Source organism: Urocampus carinirostris, chromosome 7, assembly GCF_059441175.1.
Source record: "Urocampus carinirostris isolate Australia breed hairy pipefish chromosome 7, RoL_Ucar_1.0, whole genome shotgun sequence".
Taxonomy (NCBI): Eukaryota; Metazoa; Chordata; class Actinopteri; order Syngnathiformes; family Syngnathidae; genus Urocampus; species Urocampus carinirostris.
In genome coordinates, this window is record NC_142355.1 from 43,417,669 (window position 1) to 43,442,762 (window position 25,094).

The window sequence follows — 25,094 nt, forward strand, 5'->3', positions numbered from 1 at the left end:
GGGCAAGAAAAAGGAAAAAGAATTAAAAAAGAAACAAAGCAGAGAAGAGTAAGTGAAAAAAGACAGATTTTTGTGGGACCCTTTGATCAGTATATTACCAATAATAATGTAATATCATGCACGAAATAAATTATTGATTTTGTATTAAAAAACCTATTATTCTAATAATTCATAAAATCCTTTATTTTTTTCACTCTCTAGTGAACTTTAAACTAATTTGAACTTCAAACCTTTTCATACAAAACATGTATATTCACGAATTATTTTTTTACATGTTAATACTCAGGAGATCTAGGCGTGGGAGGCAATTGTTAAGAGTCTGTGGGTATGATTTAATAAGCTTCCTACTTCCTTTCAAACCTGTACATTAACATTGTTTGTGTGTTTTTCTTTTTTCGAATTGTTTTGTGTTTACTTTTGTCATGTTCGAAATAAGTTTCATTCATTCATTGACTCGATTCATACGAAGCAACTTTAAAGTCAAGCAACTGGAATCCCTGCTTGAAACAACAAAAGATCAATTTGAAATACGTTTTTTTTTTTTTTTGCAATGGAAGGCTTTCCGAAAAATTGTCTGAGCAAATGTGTAATAAAAATAAAGCAGCATACTCAACCTGTTTTCATCTGCCTCAGGGTGTCTAAAAATGACATCACCCTTGCTCAGGGCTCACGTGTCGACCAAACACTTTCTACCGTAGCAAATTTTATGCCGTTTTCAATGCACTGTTGATCAAAAAATTAAGTTGCAAGGGAATTTAGGGGGTTGACTAACATTTATTGTTATAACGGGAAACGGAACTGAAAACTGTAGTGGAAACGCAAAAAAATGTGTAGCAAGCAAAACTCTCAGGTGACTGACTTGACTGCATTGAAGTGAAGACATCCTTATACTATGAATGCACCTAGCTGAGGCGTAGATGAGTCAGACAAAACTAGTTTTGCCGAAATAGTTTGTCTCTGTAAGAGAATGAACTCAACTTTTTAAAGATGGGTGACGTCTTTACTAATGTTGTAAGCCTTCTGTGTGCAATATTAGCCTTAAGCAAACCTGGCACAGAGTAAAAACCCAGTTTGCGTTTTAAAAAAAAAAAAGAACGGGCCAAGAAAGACACTATGTATGACGTAGTTAATCCAGGTTTCATCATAAGTTTCATAAAAGTAATTTTTCCCCCACAGTAAAGTACCACTCATTTAGAATGTACACTGTTTTTCTGTTTGATTCTTTTTCCTTTCTCAAGTTAACAATACTCAGATCCAGACAGCAAGGCTCATTCCTGCAGTGCCACAGAGGAACCAAGGAGCTGGATCAAAGTGTTTGTGCAGGCAGGGTGGCGCTGCCTGTGGCAGGAACTAATTTATTGTGCCCCCTGCTTTTGAAGACAAAGTTATTTTAATGCAAAAAATCTTGAATTTGGAAACTTAACAGTATTTTATTGAGCTGAAGTTTGTTCTGGTATTTTAAACTTGAATGTATTTCTATTTGCCAACCTGAAATGTGCTTACAGCTGCAGAGCATGCTAGTGTGTTGTATAATAGATACTTAAAAAAAAAAAACTGGGGTTAGGGCACACTCGGTGCCTGCCATGCTTCAGAGTAAGTGGCTCATTGCTTTATAAGGCATTCTGCATTAAAAAAATGAAAGAAAACATGCTTCTCTTCTGGTAGATTTCTCACGATCCCCTAATGGAGTCGTGGGAGGCAAGAGGGGCAACAAATTCCTGAGACTGTCTACTCCTTGGAAATGATCAATCCCCTTTTTTTAGAATGGGGATGTCTTAGACACTATATATCTGCTTCCACTCAGACACAGGCATTTGTTGTTGTCTTTAATTACAGTCGGCCTGTAAAAATAGTCACCGACTATATGATTCTGTGGGTTTTGTGTTTTTCACTCTACTACAGACATAGATTTAGAGATAAGGGTGCACAAAATATAACTGCTCTGATGAATACAGTTATCAGTACTGAGTGTCAGCATGCAACCCACTACTTCGACAGGATGTCTAATGTGAAATCTTGTATTTAGTTGATGCTGTGGAGTTCATTTATAAAGTTTTTAAAATAAACTGATGTTCTAAACCACATTTTCTCTTAAAGTCACTGATACGACTAGTAGTTTGATGCACAGAATACCCCAACAAAGAAACATCCCAACATTGCAAAATTCCAACTAGAAAATGGCATAAAATTGATTTCTCTTATTTTATTGGAACGATTCAATTCAATTAAAAAAACACCTTAAAATACCTTCCAATTAGCAATAAAAACTTAAATATGAGAAAAATAACATTAGGTACGGACATTGACCTATATAACAATAAGAATAAATTAATTGTTTACCTGAGTGTATTTTTTAAGATGCACACACAATGCACTGAATAAAGCACGGCTTTTTATTTTCAAAAAAAGTCGGGCCACAGTTTCCAGGACCAGACATGCTCGGCCCCCTGGTAAACGGTGGCTAATAAAATATTTCAAATCACTTATCAGTTTTAGGCATTAACTTTTCATTTGGTTTAACATAATCTAAAACATGTTTGTAAGAATAATTTTTACCCCCTGAATATTTTAAAGGTAAAATCAAAAAGTTGTCGTGTCAATGTAACATTTCGTTCTGGACCTTCAACATGTGGCTTCAAATATTGGCAGCTAATCTTCAAAAACTGTTGCATATTTCGGGAATGTCCGAAATATTGCGACGCCAGAGGATTTCTGTATCTATCCATCCATTATTCTCACTAGGGTTGCGGGGGTGCTGGAACTCATCCCAGCTATCTTCGGGCAGTGGGCAGGGGACACCATAATATGGTTGCCAGCCAGTCACCGGTCACACAGAGACAAACAACTCACATGTTCATTCATTCATGTTTTGGGAATGTGGGAGGAAACTGGCGAAAACACACGCAGGCATGAGGAGAACATGCAAACTCCACACGGGGAGGCTGCAGTGGCTGAAACCACCCAGCCGCCATACCACCCGATTCCTGTGTCCATTGAATATAATGTAATTGTGAGAACTGCTGAACCAAAGGTAAATAAAGGCCGCATTGGGGCTGCAGGTCGCTAACTAACAAGCCCTGAAGCATTCTTCAGAGTTGGTTGAAATTTAAGTTAATTAAACTCGAGTCCAAACCACGGTATATGGATATTTAAATAGATAATCACCTTCTTGAACCATGTAAAGCAACCCCTTCAACTGATTTTATTCAGATGGAAGCTATGTTCCTTGCTTCCAGACAGACAAAATCTGGGATGAAGGACTTATTATATAATTATAGTTTGTTTACATTATATGGTTTGTACGTTTTCATGCTTCAAGATTCCCTTCCTAAGAATAATCTAGCATGCTGTATTTATTTGTACAAGCAAAGCAAGGCGAGCATCCTGTCCTATACTCTATCGAGCGTGTGTGGCAATTCAACATGATATTTATGTGACCAACGTCCATGGAAAATCAATTTCCAAACACATGTAGGAGAGCATCTTACAAATTAATGTGAGTGTCTGTAGAGTATGTAAGTGTGCATAAAAGAAAGTGCGGTATTAGATCAAGGCTACCGTTAACAGTGGCGCTCTGTCTCTAGTTAAATAAACTGTGGTGCACCAGCTGGGCCCAGCTGCCTAGAGGGAACCACACAAGGTCAGCTGATGGCTGCAATTTGAATTGCTCTCAAAATCCCTATGTCCTGTATCGAAAGAAGTGTTTGATAAAATGTAAACGATATGGGCAAAAGTATGAATACAGTCTGCAGTCTTTGCAACGATATATTATAAAACATTCCTGGCCAATGTCATTTCCTTTTGTGAAGGCTGCTTAATTAACGCCAGTTCATATTCTCCAAACTGCAATGGCAAATGTTATATACTAAAAGATGAGACGTAAAGAACTCTCCAGTTATCACCTCTTTGCCCTGGGGTTTGTGCAACTAGTATGTTAAAACAAGTACTAACAAGCTCATAGACAGTTTCTTCCCGAGGGCCATCACCACCCTAAACAAGTGCGTAAGCCTGTAAAAAATACACATCATGCAAGTTGTATTAAATAAAAAAGTGGTTATTGTATAGAAAGATGTGTAGTCATACCTTATCAACTTTTTTTGAAATTTTGTTGCTGCTAAATATTATTGCTCTACATTTAATTGCTTCGATGCACTATTTTCATCCCACTATTACTACAAAAGAAAATTTCACTTACAACTTAAGGTAGTTTCCAGGCACTAGGGAAGAAGAAGAAGAGCCTGTCTGCCCTTGTTTAAAGGGACCAGTGGGCAACAGTTCAAAGAGGTGGTAGCCAGGGTAAGAAAAGTCCTTCATAAAGTTGACTTCTCTGCTGCAGTATTGCAAGCCAGAAATATCCTCTAGAGGGCAGAGAGCAACTAATGATCTTCTGGGCTATGTTGATTGCTCTCGGTCTGCTTTTCCTACCTGCTGCCGTGCTGCCTGACACAAAACGCTCCCCATTATGGCTTTTTTTCTGTCATCAATGACAATCAAGACAGTTAATTTGTTTCTATTGAGCCTTCTTTTTTAAGGGGTGTGCTTCTATTGTACTTGTGTCCTTCAGCTGTGGAAAGTACATCACCACACAGATCCTCCAGCGTGCAAGAGTGTCTGAACCGAGTGAGCAGCGGAAGCAGCCAGAAGATCCAGGACGGCGTCAATGGAAGAAGTTCCGAAAGAAGGCCGCTGTCACAGTGCAAACCTCCCGGTATGACTCCCGATTTCAATAGAAAATCGGAAACAACACCATTGCATTTATGAAATAATTGTTTTCCTCATTTTGGCATTAACCTGTTTCATATCATCCCTCATTATATTTTCACCATATTCCATCATAGACAATGTTCCCTCTAATTTTCCACGGGCCTGAGCGTTCACAAAGTCGGTGAGCAGCGCTTGAAACAACAGTGAGCAACCATAATCCCAAGTGTGGCAAGATAATTAATTATCAAACATGTCCACAACATCAAGTTACATTTTGCTGAGTTTCCGGCAATGCAAAATTATTTTTCTCTTTTAAATGAATTGACTCATGTACTATTGCAAAGGTTGTACGGCCTACAAACGTCGTTTGTTCTTAATATTCTTTCACAAGATATCCATTTCTTTTTATTTCCTGATATATTTTGTCGCATAATATTAACATTTTGGGGGGCTTATTTAGTCGGTTGTAAGATACAGAACTGTACTTAATCACATTTTTTAGTGGAAGTACATTTGATATAATTGGAAATTATTTGAATGCAACACAAACTTACTCTTCTTTTTTCCGTGTTTTTTTTTCTACTTTTTTTTTTTAATTCCTTTAAAAAATCTTATTGTGTTTATTTTTTGTTACTTTTTTCTTTTGTCTTCTATTTACTTTTTTCCCTACATTTCTTTCTTTTCTTTTTTTTCTGGCTTTTTTCTAAATGTTTCCTTCTTTTTTCTCTTCCTTTTGTTTCTTTTTTTCTCAGCTTTTCACTACGTTTTCATTTTGGTATTTTTTTTTATTTTTTGTTCTATTCCCCCCTTCCTTTAAGTCATTTTGTGCATAATTTTACATAATATTTGGACATGTTGGGATTAAAGAAGTAATAACAACCCGAAGAGCCGTTTAGGACGAGAAAGAGCCAGTTCCTTTTAGTGAGCCGAGCCGAAGAAGCCGGTTCCCCGACAAACTCTACTAACTTTACTTAACTTCGTTCTCCTTCGACTCGACTTCAAAATACCGCATTTAGGACACAAGGTCAGGGGAACCCGTGTATTTTTACCCTTATGCACTGTAACTTTGACTTGAGTCGCTTCCTAATTACTAATTTTGAGCCCTCATTTTTGTGCGCTGGCTAGAATTTGTGCGCTGAGAATGTGCGAGCAGTGCGCAATTGCGCACGTGCGCAGCTTAGAGGGAACACTGATCGTAGTCCACACTTTTAGTCACATTTTGCAGCAGAGGTAAGCAAATTAGAGTCGCAGGCCTCAATGGGTTGAAAAAATTTGCCCAGATGCTGGGCTGGAGGAAAAAAACTTGGCTGATTGAAGTATTCAATTTATTGTATATACCGATAGAATTTTATATTCGATACATCAGTAATACATGAGGAAAATGGATAACATAAGCAAATCCATATTTTCTCATTTGCTCTTACCTGCACAAGTTGTGTTTCGTCATATTTTTGGTTATAAAAGGATCATTTCATCTGATTGGTTTTGAAACACTTAAAATATACAAATATATTCTGTTTCAAATAAAAACTTTATGAGATGTAGCAAAGTAATATCTCAATTTTTTTAAGCTTTAAATATGATAATCCTCATTAAAAACAGCATTGTTTGCATTAGTCATTCCTAAGACTTAAAAAGTGGTCGGCGGCGCCCTCTGTTGGCTGCGGCTGCATCGGCTCGCTACAACGGGTCAGGTGCAATCGACATTTCGTTCTGTGTACATTGTTACACAGAATGACAATACAAGGAAATTATTATTATTATTATTATTATTAAATGCAATAGTGCCACTTCAGAAGTATTTTGTAGCAAATACTTCAATTTTAAATAAAATAACATTGGGATGGGGGTTTTGCAAATGTTTTGCGTTTGATAAATTGTAGTCTGTATACAGCTTTAGTGGTATTCAGTGAAACCTGTTTTATAAGTGAAGGTCATTGATTAGAAGCGGCTCATTTTTTTCTTATGCTTGTCTCCGCATCCTCTTGCGGGCCGGTGTCCTGCCAAATTGTCCTACCCTCTTGCGACATCCTACCTTGAACTGACCTGACAGCAGCAATTTGGTATTCTTTATAATCAAGTAAAACCAGCAACACTGAATCTCAGAATTGTAGCAAACAGAACTTTTATTGATAATATAAAATTTGGGTTGGCATGCATACATACACTCCGTGATTACTGTAGTCAACAAACACAATGCTAAAAATTTAACACAGGCTTAAAAGCTGCGTCACAAAACAGTATTTTGAAGCAGTGAAAGAGTCAAATAAGACTTAATAAAAATCGAAAATCCTGAGTACTAACCGCTCTCAAAGGCACAGATGCCATCAGCGTTGTACGTGCCTATACCACTGGGCATTTGTAGGATGTCTCGAATTTTCGGAGCACTGGATTAAATAATTTTGTGGCCGGATATGGCCCACGGGTTGCAGTGTGGCGACCCTTATCATTCAGTGTAGAGCAGTGAAACACAGCTAGAGAGAGGCAGGTCCTGAAAAGCGTAAAGTTATTATCAGACCAGTGAAGTTTAAATTCTGTTCCTCTTTTACTCCCCTTATTTAACAATTAGTCAGAGATAAGACATGCAACACATGCTGGAAGTATCAATGCTAACAGAGCAGACATGTTTTTTTGGCTGGTTTTCCCAAGTCCAGTCTATCGTCACGTAACCCATGCTGCCCCTCCTTGGCCTAAAAATGCTTTGCAGCGGGTCACCGCCGGACAGCTTCTAGGTCAAACTTCGCATTGTTTATCTTGCCGTTGTGTCCATAGTGCCACCCAAGCCAACACACCTTCAGAGCCCGGTGACGGAGCTCTCATCCCCGCTGGCTCACAACCAGAAACCTCAATTTAGACCAGGGATGGAGGGAGGAGGTGCAGGAGGAAGGGGGGCCACATACCGGGAGAGAGTCAGAGTCAAACACTCCAAAGTGTCAGACCTCATCAGCCGATTTGAGGAGAACAGGTAGGAAGGAGTATTTTCCTCTCTTCTGCTGTGTGGGATCAGCAGGCATAGACTTCGAGTCCATGTTGTGCCCCTGACGATTCCAAACAAATGGTCTAACCTTGCACTGATTCATTTGTTTTGCTTCTGCTCCTGCATCTTGCTTCTAACTTCTCGTAATCCTCAAAAACGCAAGGAAGTTCTGTTTATAATGGAAGAATTTAATATGTTAAAAAAAAAGACAAAAATATAAAAAAGAAAAAATAGAAAAACTACAATAACAAAAGGAAAAAGAGAAATAAAAAAAGAACAAAGAATACATTTTACAATTTTATATTAACACGTTTAACACGGAAAATGTATTCAAAACATTTATAAATCTACAAAAAAAAGATAAAACACAAAACAATTTTACCCCTATTAATGCTCAACAAATTTATAGTCAGCAACACAGAAAATTGTTTTTGGGGGTGAGTTTCTGAACCCACGCAAGTCTTGGGACCCATACCTAAACAAATTCAAGATCGTAACACAGCATTCTGAACTGAACAAAGCAACAGAAATAGAGCATTGTGGGAGAGAGCATCGCATATTGGCATCTTCATAAAGCCACTGACCAGCTTCTTGTATGAATGTTGACCATTAGCAGACGGGCATCTTAGAGTATGAGACACGTGACTCAGATGAACTATGCTAAATTTAAATTGTGTACATTTTTGGGCACGCAAAAGGATTTGTTGTTGATTTAGTGTGGAAAGGGGAAAACGGCGTAACGAGGGTCCCCAAAAAATCATATTCCACATTATAACTCAAAAATTTGTGAGCTAGCGACTGTGTATCTCAGGAGTCTACTATATTGGTGTTTTGCGATGTTGAGATTCAGTGTTCCAAAGTCAGTGAAGCTGTTAATTTCATTCAGAAAAAAAAATGTTTTGTTCTTGTTTTGTATGGGGGGATTCTCTCTCCAGTCCATTATGTCAGTTCATGTTAATTGTGGAGCGTTCAACTACCAGATATTCAGAAAGGGCTTAACCGGTTAAGGTATGAGGGTTGAAATAGAATGGGCGGTTCACAGCATGTTTTAAGTCAAGGTTTCAATAATAGCTGCTACCAGAGGAGGGTAGTGAGGACTTACATTTACTCCATTACATTTACTTGAGGAAGTTTTAGGGACATTTTGTTCTTATGGGAGCATTTTTTGAATACACAATACTTTTTACTTGAGTAGATTTGTAAAGAAACTGTACTCTTTATTCGGTACATTATGCTACATTGAAGCTGTTACTGAGTAACTCAAATCCCCTCCACATAACAGGGATCAGAATGGAGATTTTCATTTTCAGCTGAAATAGCCAGGGCGGAGCCCGGTGGGGGGCTCAGGGGGGCAAAGCCCCCCTGAAGTCAACAGCATTTATCTTATTTGCTATGTAAAAATTGCACTAGAATGAATTAAATCCAACAAAACAGAAACCATGTATTATATATATATATATATATATATAAATTAAAAAAATAATAATATATTGACATTAAAAGCGTTTGTAATATTGAACATGATCATGATGATACAAAATAATTTATTTTAATCATGTTTATAACAAATTTTAAATTTTGTTTATCCTGTTCTAAATATTGTATAAACACAAAAGATAAAATCATTTCATAAATAAATAGATTTATAAATACCTCAGATTGGGATTTTCTGTCACACAGGGGAACCAGTGGTTGACTTCTGCTAGTATTTGAAGTGGAAGGATTTGAAACGGCCAATAATGTTGAACCGGTGGTGTTACTGTTAGTTTCACTGCCGATTTTAAATGCGGATCCGAGTGCATAATTTGATCACCGGCAAGCTATTTTTGCTTTGTGCTTGTTCATTTTAGCATGATCGATCAGTGCCACACAACCTCGCGTACCATAATTGATCAGATCGACACAGTATAGACACTTTGCTTTCCCTGGAACATCACACTTTGCGATGAACTGGCTCAAAGTTTCTGTAACTTCCTCGATCTTTGCGCCGATTTTAACGTTTACTGTGACAGTCTTCTCCAGCCATGACCACTTAAATTTATTCTTGATTCCTTTATCAATCTCGGAGACAAAAGCCTCGTCTTCTTTTCTTAGTATTTTCATATTTACTCATTTCACCGTTTGAAAAGACTGGAAGGAGCGCCATGTTTGAGAAAGCCAATGCTCTGAACAAAAGCTCCGCTGATTGGTTATCAGCGAACCTATCGACCAATGGTCTAAATGCTAACTTGGGGTGATGAAACAGTCACGTATCATACCTCACCCCCCCAAAATATTTTCTCATAGAATTTAGACGATTTACGGGAATGACCTTTGGGGTTCAAAAACAGTGGAAATCCGCGGATCCGCGGAAAATTCTGATCCCTGACATAAGTACAGGAATTACTCAGTCTATCGCTTGCTTTTTTTCTCACCAGTGAGAGCCACTGTGCGGCCCCATCCCAGCACCTTTTAAAGGGGCAGGGTCACATACGAAGCAAGTGGCTCTTTTAAAGCAAACCATCGGGTGGGTGAATTTTTGGTGGCCCCTGACAAATCTTTTCTGGTCCAATATGGTCCAACCATCCTCTGCTAGGACATATTTACCAGCTCGGTAGCCTAGATGGTAGGGCGCCCGCTCCGAGACTGAGAAGTTGCTGGTTCAAGCCTCGGCCGAGTCATACTTACAGCATTAGTACTCATTGCTCGGCATTAAGGGTTGGAATTGGGGGGTTTGGTCACCTAATGGCTCCCAACACAGTAGTTCGGTATAAAATGGCTGCGGTCTGTTTGGCTGTAGCTGCACCGGCTCTCTACAGTTTAACTGTATGGGTCAGGTGTATCGACATTTCGTTCTGTGTGCATGGTTACAAAGAATGATCTTCTATGCTCTTTCAACATTTTGGGGTGCCAAACCCTGGGGTAGCTTGTTGTTCTCCCTGCAAAACTTTTTAAATAAGGTCATTTTCTTTAAATGAGCTATCTGTGCTTAATTTATTTATTTTATCTATATTATAATTTTATTGTTTTTTAAAGTATTTGAATTTAATTAATTTTAATATATTATTAAATGAAATGTAATTTGCTGTTGATTTTAATTATTTCATGATCTGATTAACTAGTTGTTTAAAAATAAACTATAAATAAGACGTTGTTACATATACTCAGCGATTGAGTAGTTATTTCACCAAGTACTTTTTTACTTTTACTCAAGTAATTATTTGGATAACTACTTTTTACTTCTGCTTGAGTTATATTATTCTGAAGCTACAGTACTCTTACTTGAATATTATTTTTTGTCTAATCTACCCACTTCTGGCTGCTACTTGCTGGGCTGTAGATGGTAACGAGTGCTTCATTTTTTTTGGGAGAAGGGGGATATATGATATAAACAACCGTTGTTACCAATGTTTTGCAAATGTGGTCTATGATATTTTTCCAAATGATTAATCATTGCACTAAAACGGTGGGTAAATGCACGTTATACACAAAGAAACATGGTATTCTTAAATGCAATTAATCAGTGCTCAAAGTTGTTTGAAATATCGTTAAAAAAGAGATTTAGTTAAATAAAAATTAGTCAAATAAAAATTTGTACAACAATTTATCTTTTTCTGGCACACAGAAAGAAAATGCTCAGTTCATGGAATACTTACACATTACTGGTCGATCTAATAAGGCATTTCGAACTTTCTGTTGCAACTATGACCACAAGGAGGGACTTCACAAAATTAAAAACGTAGCCTTTCTCAACACTTCCGATCGCGTCGATTTCAAGGACGAAAAGCAGAAGCCGGCCACATTCGAAGCGCTCCGACTGCCTCACTGACGATAAGAGTTGAGCCAAGGAGAAGCAGAGAAAGGGATTAGCATACGTTTGCAGGTCGAAGGGATGAAAGCTGATTTAAGAAGACGAGGACACACCCGCCTCCTCATTCAGTTGTGGGAGGGAAGTCGATTTTGGGACATGAGAACCAACACCAAGAGGTAGGCGCATCGTTCAGCGGCACCGCTCTCATTGGCCATTTCATCACAATCATGATTGTCACTTTTGGAAATATTCCTAACTCTTTTTTTGAAGGTTTTTATGGGCTCACAAAGAGCTCGTCGCTCTCATTCTTAAACTGATTGTGGCTGGAGTTTTGCGTAGTCACTGTTCAACCCTTGTGACGTGCAGGTATAGATGATGTACATTTTCAGCCATTTCATATTTTCAATTAAAGAGAAAACATTAAAAAGTAAACTCTAGGGGGATTAAAATTCCCCTGGCTTATGGGAACATGTATATTTTAAAAATGTATACAATACCTAATTGCATTATTGAGCCAACCACATACTACACACAGAACATGCTTTGTACATTATTTGGACATATAGACTTCAAATCCAAATCATAATCTTTGACATTACACAAACATGGTGTATTACAATGCATTTCTTGGGATTTTGGCATTTTTCTCTTTAGTGACGTAGAGTCAATTATATTCAAAGTCGATTTTTTTTGTTGAGTGTTCACACCACTACACCCCCTGGTGGCGCCAAAGCCCAAATGATAATTTTGCTGGTAAACAACTGACTAGTGAGGTTTTGAGGGGAAATACCATATTTAAAAAACTTTGCATGTGTTAAAAAACATCACTAACTTTTGACTTGTTTAATGCACAAATTAGACCCTAAGGAATGGACTGGTGCCAACTTTGCCATGACCCAATAACAGACCAGGAGAAACAGGGGAGAAAGCTGTCCAGAGTTGCGTTGTTATTGGTGCTCCAATGACCCATGCGGTCAAGGGATCCGTGGACCGTGATTTAGGCCTTATGAAATATTCACCTAGAATTTGTATGTATATGTAGATCATTTAGTTTTCTTTTAGCCCTGCGACTGGCTGGCAACCAGTTCAGGGTGTCCCCTGCCCACTGCCCGAAGATACCTGGGATGGGCTCCAGCACCCCCGCGACCCTACTGAGGATGAGCAGTGCAGATAATGGATGGATGGAAATATTCACCTAGAATTTGTATGTATATGTATATGCAGATAATTTAGTTTTCTTTATAGGCACTTATAGGACTTGTACTCCCCCTAGGGATGAGGGGAAAAAAATTGTATATGTATGGATAGGGCTGATACCACCAAACATTGAGTGGTTGGAAGTATCATAAATAGTTGTGTTATCAGACTTTTAAAATCACGTCCGAATAATGCACACTGATAAGCATTGTGTCACAAAAGAAATCACATTCCACGAGGGATAAAATGCTGAACTTTTAATTCTATGTGATTTTTCTTTTCTCTCTCTCTGCTGGGATTAGCTCCCTAGATGCGCTGCAATGGGAGAGAGCAGCCCACTGCTTTCGTACACGGAATTAGCCTTCTAATGTCCTAATCTGGTTCATGCGGAATTTAGCGGCTTGCCCGTGCGACCAATCGAGGGTCGCAATAGCTGTCAAAACTTTCTCATGGTTCTCGATCTGCGCTGAAACACAGTACACAGAAATTATTTGTGGAAAGTGGAATATTCTGAGAGGTAAGTGTGGTGATATTAGATTTTTAAACACAAGAATGGATAAGAGCTGTTGCACCAGTGTTGTTCTTCCTCTATTTATACACACTTCCTTTTTTTGCCGGACATGCACAGCAACTGAGACTGCGCCGAAAAAGAACTACTATAATACTTGAATGTTACTGTATTGTTTGTTAAGCTTCTTGTATGAACCTTTTATGACTTAAGCACATGTCATTATCATTTTTTTTAATCTAAATACATACTGTAATTATCTTAATTGGCACATCTAAAACATGGCTACAGAACATTCTTTAATAATGCAATCTAATAATTGAAATAACACATATTATACATTGTTTCCTAAATATTCACTTACAAAGCTTTAAATGGTACTATATAATGTTAAAAGATGACAGGATTATTATAAAATAAAGAAATCTAATTGCAGATGAGTCTGCTCACTTGAACTCATTCTTAAATGTACTATCATTTTTGTAAATGCTGAAGTATTTAAATGTGTCAATGTACTTATATATATATATATATATATATATAATATACTACAGTTTAGTCATAATTTTAAGTTTTCAACTATAACCATTTCACTATTTCAGTCATTTATATCTTTCTTAACTAATTTAGTCGTAAATAATGCCTCTGATGATTTTTCAGGTATTTAGGTGTAATTATTTACTTCTTGATAAAATCACTTATTTTTGTATATCCATCCTTTTATTTGTTGTTCAGTCCCTGCACTAATGTTTAATTTTTGTCATAACCCGCCTTCATGATATGTAAGTGATATTCAGGAGTGTGTGAGTGCGTTCATGCGGGTTCGTGCGCGTGCATGCGGATTCGTGTTTGTGCGGGTACGGGTTCGTGTTCGTGTCTGTGCGGGTACGGGTTCGTGTTCGTGTCTGTGCGGGTTCGTGTAGGTTCTTGTCCATGTAGATTCCTGTTCGTGTTTTTGTGTAGGTTCTTGTACGTGTTTGTGTGTGGCATATAGGGTCCAAAACGGCTAAATAGATTTTTGTGGAAGTTTACACAGTTGTATATTAGGCCTCTGGGAGTGTTCTCAGCTACAGTTGATGCCAAGGCACCCTCAATAAAATCAACAAAATTAATAAAGATCTGATTTTGTGTGCAAGCGGCTCTAGGGCTGCATGAGGCCATGCCTGCATTGCAAGTTGTATTTTACAGGGTTTAAACGGGTGCTTGAAATCCTTGAAAATGCTTGAATTTTAAGTGTTTTCAAAGTGCTCAAATGCTTAAAATTATTGCCATTGCCCTGTCTCTTGGCAGTCTGACAGTAGACCACGATGTTTTTAAAAAAGTGAAAATGATGACGAAAAGCCTACTCTGGTGGCTTGTAATTATGGGGTTGCCATGTGAAGTGTCACTCCCCCCTTCTTGTCGCACCCAAGAAGATGGCTCTATTTTTTGGCTCAGCTCACTGAGAAGAGGCTTTATACGCTCCCAAACAGCTCCTTAATTTTTTTATCAGTGATTTTTTTTGTCAATAATGATAAAACATTATGAAACAAATTATTTAGTAATCAGCAAATCTAATACATTTTGCAGAAGATCCCTGAAAAACACATTAAAATATTCACAGGTCTACAACAAAAATGATAGCATTGTCATGTGAAGTGTCACCGCCCCCGACTAGTCTCACCCAAGTGGACGGCTCTATCTAGAAAACCAGCTTTTTGGGCTTTGCTCACGGCTCTTCAGATATATATATATATATAGATATATATATACACACACACACATTTTTTTAAATGATTTAATACTATCAATAATAATAAAACATTTTGCACCAAACTACGTAGTAATTTCATATTTTTTGCTGGGGATCCCTACAACAACATGAAATGTAAATTAAAATATTCACAGATCTATAAAATATGTGTAAAATACAGAACTATTTGAGCTTTTTACACACTGAACATTATTTAAATGGAACAACAAAATCACAATAACTCTTAAGTGCTATAAGTAAATGATAATATGAAAAAAATGAACCATTTACAATTGTTTCAACCAATTTAGACACAGATCTGATAAACATACAAAAAAATTAAATTACAATAAGTAACACAAAAAGCAAAAGATCAGCGATTGAACGCACACTGCTTTGGAGCAATCAATATCATTAAAATGAGTGCTTATTTTTCTGCTCTCTATACATACAGTACTTTTTTTTTTGTCATCCGTATTGAACTCAATTATTACCGAACACCTATAGAGTCCTTTCTGTGTTTGTATTGCAAGTGTGACGTAGCCAAGCTGCGTGCATTGTTGAAGCAGAATTCATTTCAGTTTATAGCAGGCCATTGACACAAAAATATCATAGGCAGGAACAATTAAAAATGGCACAAAGTATGTGCTAGCAGAAATATAGTCACTTTATTTTACTCATCAAAGTCAACTGAAAAAACCTTTTGACCGGGACTGGATTTTTTCCTTTGAAAGTACTGGAGAAATTGAAAAAGTCCTTGAATTTGGCCATGTAAAAAACCCCGCATGCAAACGCTCTCTTCCTACTCTTCCCCCACCCTAATCAACCAGCCGTCTCAAACAGCTCCTGCACTGACCTCCTCTTTGGGGGTTGTTCGTCTTATTTTGTTTTTTGTCTTGTCCTGGTCCTGATCAACTCGTTCTCTCTGGTCTTTCAGCTACACAGAAAAGAGAGACAGTTCATCGTTCAAACAGAGCACCAGGTCGAGCAACGGTAGCCCGGCGCACTGGAGCTCCCAAAAACTGGCGGAGGACACCAAGGTTGAGGAAAATCACTCAGAGGTCGAACTGGACTGCGTTTCCTCCGAAGGGCAGGATGCTCATGAACCCACGAAAAACGGGGTAATAGCCCAGATGGAGCCGGACAAGGAGGAGGGAAAAAAGGCGTGTAATGGGGAAAACGGGAGGGTGACCGCTTCCGAACTGGTTAATGGAGATATGGGACGCACAGACAGGGGGGACGAGGACTCCAGCCCCCACACGCACAGGACTGGTTCGGAGAGTTCCCATGACAATGAGGAGAGCTGTACAAATGCTGAACCAGAGCATGCAAAAGAAGAGATAAGGACGGAACTGAAGGTGCGTGTTAAGTGCGGTTTAGGCCAGATTTATTGCTGAATGATGCCGATTCAACACCAAGGGATCATCCTTGAAAATGCTTGAATTATAATGTGTATGTGAAGTGCTTGTAAATTCTTAAAATTGTTGTTTCTCAACAAGTCTGCGTAAAAATCACGCTGAAACTGCTCTTTGGTGGCTTTGTTTTGCCATTGCATTTCTTCTTCCCTCATGATTTCCGGCACGTGGCATTAGTTAGTGCAACATTGTCCTGTGAAGTTATCATTGCCCCCTACGGGTCGCAACCAAGAGGAAGGGTGCATGCTACACGAACACAGCACACTTTGAAATGTGTACTAAAACCATTCTTGTGGGGGCCAGACTAGTAAATTATTGGCATAAAAAATGTGCCTTAGCTGGAGGGTTGGGGGTGTTTTCTGTGACTCAGTTAAATTATGATTCGGGGATTCCTTAAAAAACACTTAAAAGGAGTTTTGCGTTCCTCAATATGTTTTTCCTTCCTTAAGACCTAATTTCTTGTAGTGTTTATCAACTGTGCATTTGTAAATATAAAAACAAAAAAAGCAAAACAACAATTGAATTTGGTTGCACTACAGTGTATTGAACTCATGCAGGCTGAAAAATAGCATACAAACACAAATTTAAATTATTAATTTAATTTCTTCAAATTCTTTCTGCTTTCTAATATTTTTATCAATTGTTTACTTGAATATGGGAACTTAGCTGTTAAACTTCATATATATTAGAGAAAGGGGCTAAAGTGTATGAAAACTGCAGAGACACCCGCGTCGGTGACTTATCTGAAGTAAAACATCGGGATGGTTTCCTCAGTGTTCTCGGGTTGATTAATGTAAGTCAGAAAATACAGCTGCAGTGGGTGTTTTGGGAGTGGCAACATCCAGTGAACTTATTTAAAACTACAGGCCATTGACACCCTTTTTTTTTTTGTGCTTCTTTCAGCATTGTCTCGTTAAAATTATGTTGGGCCACATTTGACCTGCGGGACATGAGTTTGACATGATGTAGATTAGCGCTGCAACCACAAATCTATAAAATTGATTATTAAAAGTGTTTTTTACTAACTATCCCATCGATTTATTGTGTCGCGCAATTTATGAGCCAGTAAGCACGTTAATCAATACAAATAAGTGCATTGGATCCCGTTGTGAATTTGTAAAATTGTAGTGCCACTTTGTTTCAGCAGAGGGTGCCTGGAGACAATTTCTGTAAAAATATATTACTTTTTCTTTTAAATCAATTCACTTTGTGAATTTCCCTATGGGGATGAATATGTTTTATTGAACACTCCATTATTACAAAAAAAATTGGCATTACACAATCAAACATTACAAGATTAAGAAGGGAACAGAAAGTGCGGCAGAAATGCAGAGGATAAAATGTGAAAATAAATAAAATAAAGTAAAAAGAAAAATAATAATGATATGTTTATCTCAACACAAGGGGTAGCCTTTTAAGCATATTGTATGTTTGTTGCACACTGGGAAAGTTGATCATATTCTAAGATTTAACCCAAAAAACAAATTTGTGTACATCAGTTTTAAAGAGGGTTTACATATTTTATATTTTTTGTCAGATAAAAATTTTGCTACACATTGTGTCTAAATGTAATACGATCTTTGGATAATGTGGTAGGAAAAGAGTATCCTACACATTTGCAGGTGTAAAGCCTACATTTGTATGAATTTGTGTTTATTGTTAATTGTCAAACATTCGGGGGTTTTTTGTTTTATATTTATAACATATGCTATGGTGTTGTACACCATTCTTTCTGTCCAAAACTTCAATATATGAATATAGAATCAAATAAAAAATGTGTTTATTTTTAATCCGATTTATCGATTAGTTGAAAAAAATAATCAACCGATTCATCGATTATTAAAATAATTGTTAGTTGCAGCCATTATGTAGATGTTTTTAGTCATTTGATTGCTTGTGTTCATTAGTTTTTCCCCATGCAGGATATTTCTGTTCTGTGGCTGGTAAACAAACTATACAACAAAATAAGATTTAAGGATATTAATTCGTTAGTGCTATAAAAACCTATTAAATAGAAAAAAAATGTTTTATTTACAATCAAAGTTTTACCCAATGTCGACTGACACAACACAAAACCTCTAAAAACAAGCAAAAACAAATTAAAATGTGTTAAACTAAAAGTAAAATATATTTAATCAACTGAATCTTGGCATTCAGAAACACCAAGTGCCAAAGCTCTGAGTCAAGTCAAGTCATTTTTATTTGTATAGCCCTTAATCACAATTAGTTTCTATGGGCTTCACAAGGTATTACATATAAGAAGTTTAGGTTATTCGTATGCTATAGAGTAGAAGTGAGGTTTAAGCCTAGATTTAAATATTTCCACCGAGGTTGCAGATCGGATCTCAGGGGGAAGAGCATTCCACAACACCGGTGCCCGGATGGAGAACGCTAACTGATTCAGGTTATTTTGAGTAATAATCAATGGTCTCCGCTTTGGAGCTATTGATATAATTAAAATGAGGAAAATTTGGGATCATTTTCCTGCTTTGGGTCCCTTTTTTTTTTCTTTTTTAAACACCCTTTTCCTTCTTTTTTGCCCTGTATTCCTTTCTCCTCTCTTGAGCTCCTCTGCTTAGCAAACAAATTAGCACAGCTACAGAGACAAAAAAAAAAACGCATGTTAAGCAATCAACAAAGTAACCAATAGTGAGAAAGAAAAAAAAAAGGCTGCAAGCGAGCATACCATGTTGTTTGTAATCTTTTACATAATGTGATATCTTATCTTATTTTGATTAACTTTGCATATGTATGTAAACCCTGGCGGCCCGCCAGAGTCTTTCAATGGTATATTGTTGCAATTTGACTTTTGTGTCTCTTTTAATATCATTATGTAACTTGCACAAAGAGTTGCTTATGCTAATGTGGTCTTCTCATTTTCAGGAGACAAATGAGCAGAAACTCTTTAAGATCGCTAGCGAGCTCTTGCATACAGAGAAGGCCTACGTCACAAGGCTCAAGTTGCTAGACCAGGTAAGTTTGCACCACATCTCTTTTCCTCACATCATGCGTTACAAAACTTTTTCAAATGTGTTACGACACTAGGAGTTTTGTGCCAAGCTGACGGAGGAGGCAAATAAAGGAACATTTCCTGTTGATGTGGTGAAAAATATCTTCTCTAACATCTCCTCCATCACCACTTTTCACAGTCAGTTTTTGCTGCCTGACTTAGAGAAGCGAATGGGAGAATGGTGTGTAGTGTGACTTTGAAGTTGTTTTGGACCACTTTGAAGCAGTCCTCTGTTTTTTGAATCCTACTTTTGGCCTGCACCCTGCAGGGAGTCGACACCTCGCATTGGAGACATCCTCCAGAAGCTTACGCCGTTTCTCAAAATGTACGCCGAGTATGTAAAGAACTTCGACAAAGCCATGGAGCTGCTGAAACAGTGGAGCGACCGCTCTCCGCAGTTCAAGTCAATGATTCAGGAGATACAGGTAATTTTAATATTTTTACTTTGCTGTTAGGTATTCTAAACAGACTCCTTAAAACGGGGGCAGGATACAGGGGCCTCGACACTAGGGGGTGGTACTTGCAATATTGCTATTGATTTTAAATACAGGGTAGTATTGATTGATACGAGTCGATAATTGACCCCCCCACCTTGGGTTAGTTTATAATTACGATAATCATAGCACAAAGATTTTAGGCACTTAAAATGTTGTGGGATCATTAATGGTCTTTGTAATATAGTGTAATAATCTGTGAAGCCCTTTGAGACTCTTCGTGATTTAGGGCTATACAAATAAAAATGACTTGACTGACTTGTATTTTTTTATTAACCCCTTAACGTCCCTGTAAAATTCGCCTAAAATCTCAATCCGAGACCTACCCAAAATAAATTGAATGCTGTTCTTGAACCGTTTGGAGAAAAGGGAGGGTTTTGATCTCTTTTGAAAGGTAACACACTGAAGCTTTGTGGTAATTTCAAATAATCACTGCAAATGCTACTGACATTGAGTAATCTGAGTTTGAACACACAGGAATAGGTTTTTCTTATTGCCCGATTTGATTTTTTTTTTTTTTTGCAATTACCGTATTTTCCGCACTATAGGGCGCACCACCAAAAAATAGTTTTTGGTCCTATATCTTCCATAGATAAGGCGCACCGGATTATAAGGTCCTACAATGGGAACGTCGACAAAACAGTCAGATGATTCAGTCAAACTGATTACCCCCTTAACATTCCCAAAGCTTGCAAAAAAGCAAATACGTGTCGTAGACACGTGCAGATGCGGTGTCCGTACGATGTCACTTAAATGCGTCATTTCAAATATCATTCGGAAGGTTAAAGTCTTGGAATTCAAGAAATGCCAACCATTCCTTACTTTCTATTTTCTTTTTCGCTCGCAGCTTTACTGTGCATATGACAATAAACACTTGGAATTGAGTTTAATTCACTCAACTCATCACAGCAACATCAAGATCGTTCTAAAACAAGATACCGGGAAAATATAAAGCCGCATAGCTCACCTAAGTTCTCACGTTCAATAATGATACGCAATCATGGTCTTCTTACAACCGTGAGTGTAGTAAATCCAGGAGAGTAAAATACAGACTAATGAAACATGTTTCTTTATGGCGTACTTTAGCAAGCTTGCTATTCAGTCATCTTCGGCCAATTGCAGGGTTTGTTTTGGCCCTCTAGCGTATCCAAGGCTCCGAATAACTTCAGCCAATAGCGATCGATGTAACGGATGATTGACACATCTTTTTCGGCCAATTGCAGGGTTTGTTTTGGCCCTCTAGCGTATCCGAGGCTCCGAATAACTTCAGCCAATAGCGATCGATTTAACGGATGATTGACACATCTTTTTCGGCCAATTGCAGGGTTTGTTTTGGCCCTCTAGCCAATCCGAGGCTCAGAATAACTTAAGCCAATAGCGATCGCTTCAAATAATGATTCACACATTGGTTAGCCAATGAAACGCCGGTATATAAATCCCAGCATACGCCGCAGACTACTCCACGTTCGGGGGAAAATCGAGTCGGCGGCTGTTGCGTAAGTTGCGAGACCTTGCAAATTGAATATTGATCCATAAATAAGGCGCACTGTATTATAAGGCGCATGGTCAGCTTTTGAAAAAAATTAAAACTTTTAGGTGCGCCTTTTAGTGCGGAAAATACGGTAAATACCTGCAGATAAGGGTAGCATGGGCATCTTAGCAGGAAAACAAGTCATACAATAGCTTGAAGCCTTACATAGTAATTTGGCACATTTGATTACATTCTGAAAAACTAAACCTTGTATTTTACAATTTTTTTAATGGTAGGTCTAGGTGTTTTCAAAAGTGGTGATTTGGACATGACCAGTTTACAGACCTAAAACATTTTTAGACATTTTAAAAGAGTTGTAAATGTTTGACTTCTCTTTGCGCGTCCCTACCACAATTGTGCACACAGCTTGTAATAATTAGGCGTGAATATGAATCACGAGTGGCTCTACACACGTTTATTTTGGGGTATAATTTGAATACCTTCTGAACATCTGCTTATCAATCTTTTCAGAATTTCATTAGCCAACCAATGTGTCAATCATCATTTGATTCAGTTACTAATGGCTAAAGATATTTGAAGCTTAAAGAGGCGATGTCCGTTTTATCAATACAGGCCCTTATAGGCTTATGCGGGCTCTGGACCACAAAAAAGCTTGCAATTAGCCTGAGAGTGGTGTCAATCAAAATGTTGAAAGCTAACAGCAATATTGGAAATAATCTATAGTCTGTTTCTATGTAAACGGGAACCATGTGGCTTAAAAGGCGGATTGCTACAAGAAACTAAATGCTTTGAGGTTTGTTTTTCTTCATCTCTCAGCATTTTTGTGTGTTTGGAGTAAATATTTTACACAGTCAGATTCACTAGACGGTCCTGGTTCTAACGACTCCATGTTTGCAAATAATGATCCCATGAGCAGACTACCATGGGACTAATTGGTGAGCTATCTCGGCATTACAGTTTTTGGGTATTTTGTTTTACTGATCGTGATGTTTCTGTGATGAGTATATTTTGATATTGTCATCATGTCTTGAATCACAAGAGTTAAAGCTTCCCAACTATATGTGTGGCATGTCACATTTAAGTGAGTGGTGACATCTTGAAATTACGCCTTTATCAACAGTCTGACAGCCCGTTGGCAGGGTATCAGAACATTAAGGGGTTAAATAACTACAATTTGAAGTTTAACAGTATAGACCCCTTTCCAGCCTATGTCATCACCAGGTCACTACAGGCTAATCACACAATGTTGACCTTTAACAGTTAGAATAGCATTAAGAGTTTGATTTAGAGAGAGATTTATTTTGTTGAGCTACATTTTTAATTTGGCAATCTACTAAAACATGGACAGCTTTGGTGCGTATGGGTGCACAAATCCTGATTTTGCAATTCTTAAAGGAAACGGTCTTTCCAAGCCCCGTAGGCTGCAAGCCATTAAAATTACAGACTGGACCGAAGACATCATTAGCCATGTCTGTGTTTGCTGTGCCAATTTAATATCTGGTATGTTATTGCGCGATCTGGTTTTGATTTACCGTACTTGAATACGTACATTTTTACATCTAAATTGAACTACAGTGGAAGTTTTCCATACAAAACAATATAATTCTCCCTCCTTAAAGTTTCCTTTAATCCTTGAGGAGCTATGACATGCGAATGCAATTTGGTCCATTAACGTGGAAACCACCAATAACACAAAAAATGGCTGATCATGTCTGTGTGCCAATCTGGAATGATTTTCAACAGTATGGTTGCCCTGGCGCTGTCATCCAGAAATATAGGGCTCATATTTTATGCTATGGAGCCCTTATTCACTTTTTCTTTCGACCCTGTAGTAAATGTGTGCTTGCCTTCTTAATTTCTTTCTGACCCTGTTTCAGTCCCTATTTTTAATGATCACATGATCCAAAAATACCCTATTTTTCTGGACTATAAGTCGCATTTTTTCCCTTATTTTTGCCAGACGTGCGACTTACTCTCCAGTACGACTTGTGTTTCTATCTTGATAATGCAGTTTTTGACTGGTGCAATTTATAATCCGCCACATATAGTCCAGAAAATACAGAAAAGGCGCTTTTGGCTGCCAAATTCCCCGAGCGGCTGGGGCCGGGTATGCGGGATTTAAGAAGGTGTTTTCTTTGTACTTGCAGAGTCAGGAGGCTTGCGGCAGCCTCACACTCCAGCATCACATGTTGGAGCCCGTGCAGAGGGTCCCTCGATACGAGATGCTCCTCAAGGACTACCTGAAGAAACTTCCTCAAGACGATTCTGACAGACGGGACGCAGAAAGTAAAAAAAAAAATCTATACTTACTTTGAAGCAACCAGTTAAGAAATTACCTTTAGCTGTCTGGATTTCAGTGCTGCCTTTGACATAGTACATCAGCAGATTTTATGAAATAGACTCAGAAACCTTGTGGCCATCTCTCTCACTCTTATGAACTGGTTTTGCCCCTACCTTACAGATATTTCTTAGAAGCATGTTCCTCCAGAACCCATGAAGTTACATTTGGAGTTCCCCCAGGTTCAATTTTAGGTCCGATACTTTTGTATATCAGGGTTTGTACAGTGCTTGAAATATTTGAAAATGCTTGAATTTTAATGTTTTGTTATCAAGGTCAGGAAAATGATTGAGTTTTGGGTGAAGTACTTGAAAATGTTTGAGATTGTTGCCAATGCCACATTTTTTGGCATTCTGACTCTAAGACCACGCATCTTATTTTTTTTTTCTTCCCAATTGAACTCATTTCCAGTACCTATTGAGGTGTTTGTAAACAAGTGTGGCATAGCGAAGCTGCGGGTGCATTGTTGAGACAGAATGACAGAATTCATGTCAGTTTTTAGCAGCCCATTCACACTTAAAGGTCATAGATAATAACAGCTCATACCCTTTTAAAATACATCTTAGATATTAAGGCATTGATTTCAGAGAGCTTCCTGAATCTCAACCAGGACAAAAGAGGTCCTGAGAGTCAGACAGAGAAACGTTTTCTCGTTATACGCTGAATGTTTTTATACAATAAACTGCCTGAAGTGCGCTTTACAAATACATTGAATTTAAAAAAAATGAGTGCTCCTAAAAAAGTTACTGTCACTAGTGTGTTGTTTTCGATTGCATTTCAAACGTTTCCTTCGACTTTTCCAGAGTCCTTAGAAATCATCGCCACAGCAGCAACCCACTCTAACAGTGCCATTAGGAAATCTGTAAGTACACCACATTCGAACATCCTCTTTACTTTTAGCTGCTGCCGAGCTGCGTTCAAGCAGTTTTCCTTTCCAGGAAAATTTGAAGAAGTTGATGGAGATTTACGAGATGCTGGGTGAGGAGGAGGACATTGTTCACGCCTCTAATGAGTTCATCAAAGAAGGTCACATCCTGAAGCTGGCAGCCAGGAACACCTCAGCTATGGAGCGATACCTCTTTCTGGTGAGGCCAACGGTGGAGGAGCATCCTCCCATATGTAGAAACAATTGTATAAACCAGGGGTCGGCAACCTATGACACCCTTGCCAGCAGTGGCACGCGAGCGCACGGCAAAATAATGATTCCATTTTAAAAATGCTCATTTTACCTGAAATTTAGACATTTTCAGTTGTACTCCGTGATATTTAGAGGCTCTTCCTCTGCTCTGTGTGGGAGTTTGTGTCTGCGCAGCGCGGAGGAGAGGAGGAAAGATCCGTGTTGTAACCCAGCAAACGAAACACACGCGCGCGATAAATGAATGAATCATGACGGCTCCTCGAGCGAAAACATCTTGTTCTTTCCAGCCAGCGTGGATA

At 38.1% G+C, this 25,094-nt stretch overlaps 1 protein-coding gene and 1 long non-coding RNA gene across 5 annotated transcripts in view; one reads left to right on the forward strand and one right to left on the reverse strand.

The window, feature by feature from the left end:
• The window catches only part of fgd4a (FYVE, RhoGEF and PH domain containing 4a), a 96,426-nt gene that overhangs the window by 50,011 nt on the left and 21,321 nt on the right, over positions 1-25,094 (forward strand). For 3 of the 4 annotated variants that reach the window (XM_088341044.1, XM_088341043.1, XM_088341045.1), the window contains 9 exons: positions 4,565-4,708; positions 7,477-7,669; positions 15,846-16,266; positions 19,207-19,296; positions 19,369-19,514; positions 19,602-19,758; positions 23,467-23,605; positions 24,461-24,519; positions 24,596-24,742. In XM_088341044.1, coding sequence (XP_088197170.1) covers positions 4,565-4,708; positions 7,477-7,669; positions 15,846-16,266; positions 19,207-19,296; positions 19,369-19,514; positions 19,602-19,758; positions 23,467-23,605; positions 24,461-24,519; positions 24,596-24,742 — 1,496 coding nt within the window. Of the gene's footprint in view, positions 1-4,564; positions 4,709-7,476; positions 7,670-11,408; positions 11,648-15,845; positions 16,267-19,206; positions 19,297-19,368; positions 19,515-19,601; positions 19,759-23,466; positions 23,606-24,460; positions 24,520-24,595; positions 24,743-25,094 lie in introns of those variants that run through there. The other variant, XM_088341047.1, reaches the window with a different exon arrangement.
• LOC148363383 (uncharacterized) lies at positions 6,813-11,472 on the reverse strand. Its single transcript, XR_015850994.1, has 2 exons — positions 11,317-11,472; positions 6,813-7,850 (listed from the first exon to the last, which is right to left on the reverse strand). It is a non-coding gene; the product is annotated as an uncharacterized LOC148363383 (long non-coding RNA).